We start from the raw sequence: 4632 nt of genomic DNA, 5'->3' as shown, positions 1-4632 counted from the left end.
GTGAATACATAATAAATGAATAAAATTTTGTTATTGAATGAGAGGAAAATGGTAACACTCATTACTCGACCAATCAATTTTCTAAATGAGTCTTTCAGTTGACAGATTTACTAACTCTAATTTCAACAGTTTTCAGAAAAGTAATTTTAATAAGATTTCTCGTAGCAATGTTACAACATTTTTCTTTTGTAAAATTATGGCAGAAATATAAACACTTTACTATTTTCTCATTCAATTAATTCAATGCTAAATAGTTATGTATCGATATTGACAATGCCGAGAACCAGATTTTAACGAAACACTCGCTGGAACTTCGCAGGAATATAAATATAAATATAATGCAGGAATTCTAAATATTTAATTTCTGATTTTTTTTATTTTGAGGTAGACTGTTCACACAGACCATTCTGTGAGACTTGGTTATTTGGACTCTCGTCGCTTAAAAACGTGTATTTCCGCCGAAAACTCTAATTCGAAATTTTACAAGATCGCAATACTTCCCTTTTGATACATCTTTAGTTGAGTGAAACTAAAATAGTGTAGTAAAATAATTCAAATATGGAGGATACAGTTATAGAGAGTTGCCCAGAAGAATATGGAGCCGACCGTAGTGAAGAGGGAGAATTTGGCCTGAACAATTTGGAAGCTGATATTCGTGTGCCCTAGCCATCGAAGATTGAACTCCTGAAGGACGCGGCAGTTAGGGGCACTTCCTGCCTCCCTCTTCCTGCGCTATAAACGCGCACAATTAGCGCTCCAGTCTCAGTCAACATGGAGCGCCTGGCTGATGTTTTCTTCCTGGTAGTTCTAACTATCATGGTGAGTAATTATCATAGTATTCCCAGACAAAATTCAATAAGTCGGTATAAGAATAACGTATTAGCAATAAGCGATTTAAAATTTAAATTCTTGGCCGAAAAAAAAATTAAAATAATCTTATAAAACTTTAAGTGTATAAAAAATTACAAAAACCAAAAAGCGCCTTCCTTATAGTAGGTCAAAAAGAGATTTTATCGGAAAATGCTAATCAAATATTTTTTTAGCGTCCTCAATAACACTTAAATATGAATATTCATAAAATCTAAAAAAATATTCTACCTGGCATACACTTCACAACATCAGTCGGTGTGAATTGTTTCAATAGTGTACCCTAACAGGTTTCTACCAAATATAATTCTTTTAAACTGCCTAGATATTATATTTTTTTAATGAAAATTCGTATTTAATGGTTCATGAGGAATCTAAAAACGAATCTTACTTGCATTTTACAACAGTTATTTTTTATTTTTTTGGCTAACTATATACGAAGCGATTTTGTATACATTTAAACTCATTTAATATAACTAACAATACTTTTTTTTTCCAGTTCTGGCAACAAACAAACAATCGGCTGACATATTATTATCCCACTATAGCATAATAAGAGCAAAGTATAGAAATAATTTATCCTGACTAAACAGGCAAAGAAGGATAGAATATTTTTTTTTGGGGGGGGAGGGTTTGAGAAATAAAGTCGAAATTTAATTTGCACGAAAAAACAACAGACTAATATACAAAATTACGTTTCAATAAAAATGTTTTGTTTAATGTTTTTGTCTAATTGTTTTTTCGAACATCTCAAAAAGACGATTCCACTGATTCACATGAAACTTAGTAGAAGTTTAAGATCGCCTAAACTGCACGAAATTGTACAATCCGAAGGTCTGGTAACAAATTAGAACCGCAGATATAAAATAAAGTTTCAGATTTTTTTAAATTGCTTTTACCCTTCACATAAATGAATAAAATCTAGAAGATAATTGATATGGGTTAGAAGAATCAACATTCAGCTCGCTAACAGTTGTAATTTCGTTGGATTTAGATAACATTGTGAGAAGTATGAATTTATTTCGTGAACGCGTGACATCAGCAGAAAAAAAAAATTCAAAAATTTTAGATTTATGAAAAAAAATCGTATAATGGGTTTCAAAGACGTTAAAAACGAATCTGACTTGATTTTTTCTACAAATACTTTATTCGGGTTAATTTACTGGAAGCTATTTAAACTTTTTGAACACTTAAATCCATTTAATAGGATAAGAAATGTTTGTTCTTATTCTACAAAAAATAACAAATCAATTGATGACATTGGTATCTACGCCAACAGCGCCAGACTTCTTCGGACATTCGAACTAGCACAGAGAGCACCAGTAACCATCATAGATGCCCTAAAGATGCAAAGGGCAAGAAAAGTATCCTACTAAAGACCTTTACGATGGAAGTAGAAGTCAGGGGCGTGTTAAACTCCATCCTTGGAGGGGTTCAAACACCTAACCTTCTCTAGTCATGTCAGGGAAAGACTGAAGATGACAAAGCAGAAGTCGTATAGGCTGTTTCACCTACTCACTTCATTACAGTTGTCTATATGGCTCAAACTACAAATATACAAGACGATCATTCCTCCAACGCTGCTCTATGGTACATCTCTTCAAAACAACACTGCACTAACTCCAGAGCTACCAGAACTCCATTCTGCGGCGGATCGTCAGAGGCACCACACTGCAAAGGGCCGGAAACAGTGCCATCGTTCTTTGATGGGATGAAGGCCTTTGCAAACCCATTCTTCTGGTATATTACCCATCCATCAATACCTGGAATATACGAGGTATACTCCCCTTGGTCGACGGGATCGTAGAGAGAAGGGGTCCAGATTCTGTCTAAACCCAAACATCCCTAGTAGAAAGGTTCCTTCCCATTCATGACAACGCAGAAGGTAAGTGTCGCAATGCTCCCCCGCATACAAAGGATCCTACAACCTAGCTTAAAATGCCACTCAGGCAATAAAATGATATTTCTTTCTATTATTGTATGCACATTTATATTTTTTGTATTATGTATTGGTACTTGTTTGTGAAAATAAAATTAACAGAAGAGTGAGAAGATAAAATCTATTGATTCATAATATTCATTCAATACACGTAGAGTCAAACCAGCATAAGATAATTTTAAGAAGTCCTCTAATGAAGTAAAATGCTTTATTTTTTTTCGGCTTCTGTGGAAATTAGCAAGAATCCTTAAGACACGTGTCTAATGTTTTAGACTAACGTGAATGTAGCCGTATACAGTCTCAAGTTATAACTAAAGGCGTATTTTCACGTGACAGATAAATGTCATAGTAGTTGTTGAAGGCTCCGCAAATTTATGTATCGTGGAAGCAGTTAATAACGGGGTTTACTTGGGTGTATAGGTCACCGAATGAGGTAAGTCACGAATAAGACACCCCTACTTATGTCCCTTCCAGGTGGGGATTAATTTGGTATTTAATGTATATGTAAAAAAAAAAAAAAAGCAAAAGCTCATGTGTATTTTGTTGTAAATATTTAAATAATAAATAAGTTGACACAGTTTTTTCCTTTTGTAGATGGTTCAGGGCGCTCCAGAAGACTACAATGAATGCAGAAATTTTGTTGAGAAAGGAGTAAGCATGTATTTATTTTACAAATTAAAATTATAATAAAGCAACAATAATAACATAAAATCATGCAATATAGAATTCAAAGAAAATTAATTAGCCATAAATTGTCCAATTACTTAAAATATTTATCATTACAATGCAAAGCAATCATATTATCGTCTATATTAAATTCATATTATAAATCATATTACATAAGTCACTTAATATGTCATGTTATCCTGGGATTAGTTTCTTTCCATAAAGTAATGTATTCCTAATAAAACTAATTTATTTACTAAAATCATAGATTAAAATATAGTACTTTATTTTAATCTATAAATTACTTAAACGTGTGAGTTTAGAGGTAGTCCATTAATTTTGTCCACTAGTGTAGTTGGGGATTTTTTTCTCAATTCCCTTTCATAGAAATCTTATAGGATGGTCCTTTATTTATATATCTTATAGATTTCATGCTATAACTAGCCATATTATCGGTATAACAATGATTTTGTTAATTTCGATTTGGGCGCTGATATTGAATTATAAAATAACAATATAAATTAAAATACATAGCAGAAAACGAAAAAAATAAATAGAACGAAAAATATATACAATAAAAAAACATTAAAGGTAACAAAACAAAAAGCGAAGCAAGTGGTTAATTATTATAACAATCAACATTTTTTTTTTTAAATGAAATAGATGAAAGACAGAATCTAAACTACCACAGATAAAATATTGTAGTTAGGAGCAAGTATATCTTAACCGTATCTATAGCACTTTAGATGTAGACAATGAGAACATATATTTAAAATTAAATATACCACAGTACTATACTGAACTATTCCAGTGTATAGTTACTTTAATGAGTCACATTGTTCTTTCTTCATTTATCATTCTTCCACATTGTTTCCTTTTGACAATACATTAAAGATAGGAATTTTCTCTGTTTTAGTTGCCAGATTGCTGCAAACGACCAGAAGAGGGGAAGAGAGCAAGTGCCGAAACTGTGGCCATCAAGAAGAAATGTGATCAGGCTGTCATGGGAAATAGGCAAATGCGTTAGTATATTTTTATGGTGTCAATCCTAACGCAAATATTATGATTTTTTTTTTAATTTAATTATTAATTTACATTTAAGAAATAGTTTCACTATCATCCCACATTTTTAAATGTATTAATCTCATTAAATTGAATAA

General features: G+C 31.9%; 1 protein-coding gene across 1 annotated transcript in view; it reads left to right on the top strand.

Moving 5' to 3' along the window:
* The first annotated feature begins 748 nt into the window (after positions 1-748).
* Positions 749-4632, top strand: part of LOC106681282 (uncharacterized) — an 11547-nt gene continuing 7663 nt past the window's right edge. The window contains exons 1-3 of the mRNA XM_014421523.1: positions 749-819; positions 3401-3457; positions 4389-4494. Coding sequence (XP_014277009.1) covers positions 772-819; positions 3401-3457; positions 4389-4494 — 211 coding nt within the window. The 5' untranslated portion in view covers positions 749-771. The remainder of the gene's footprint in view (positions 820-3400; positions 3458-4388; positions 4495-4632) is intronic.

The sequence above is a fragment of the Halyomorpha halys genome, unplaced genomic scaffold (assembly GCF_000696795.3).
Source record: "Halyomorpha halys isolate HHAL.00 unplaced genomic scaffold, Hhal_1.1 Scaffold324.1, whole genome shotgun sequence".
NCBI classification, from domain to species: domain Eukaryota; kingdom Metazoa; phylum Arthropoda; class Insecta; order Hemiptera; family Pentatomidae; genus Halyomorpha; species Halyomorpha halys.
This window is presented reverse-complemented; position numbering and strand designations above follow the sequence as displayed.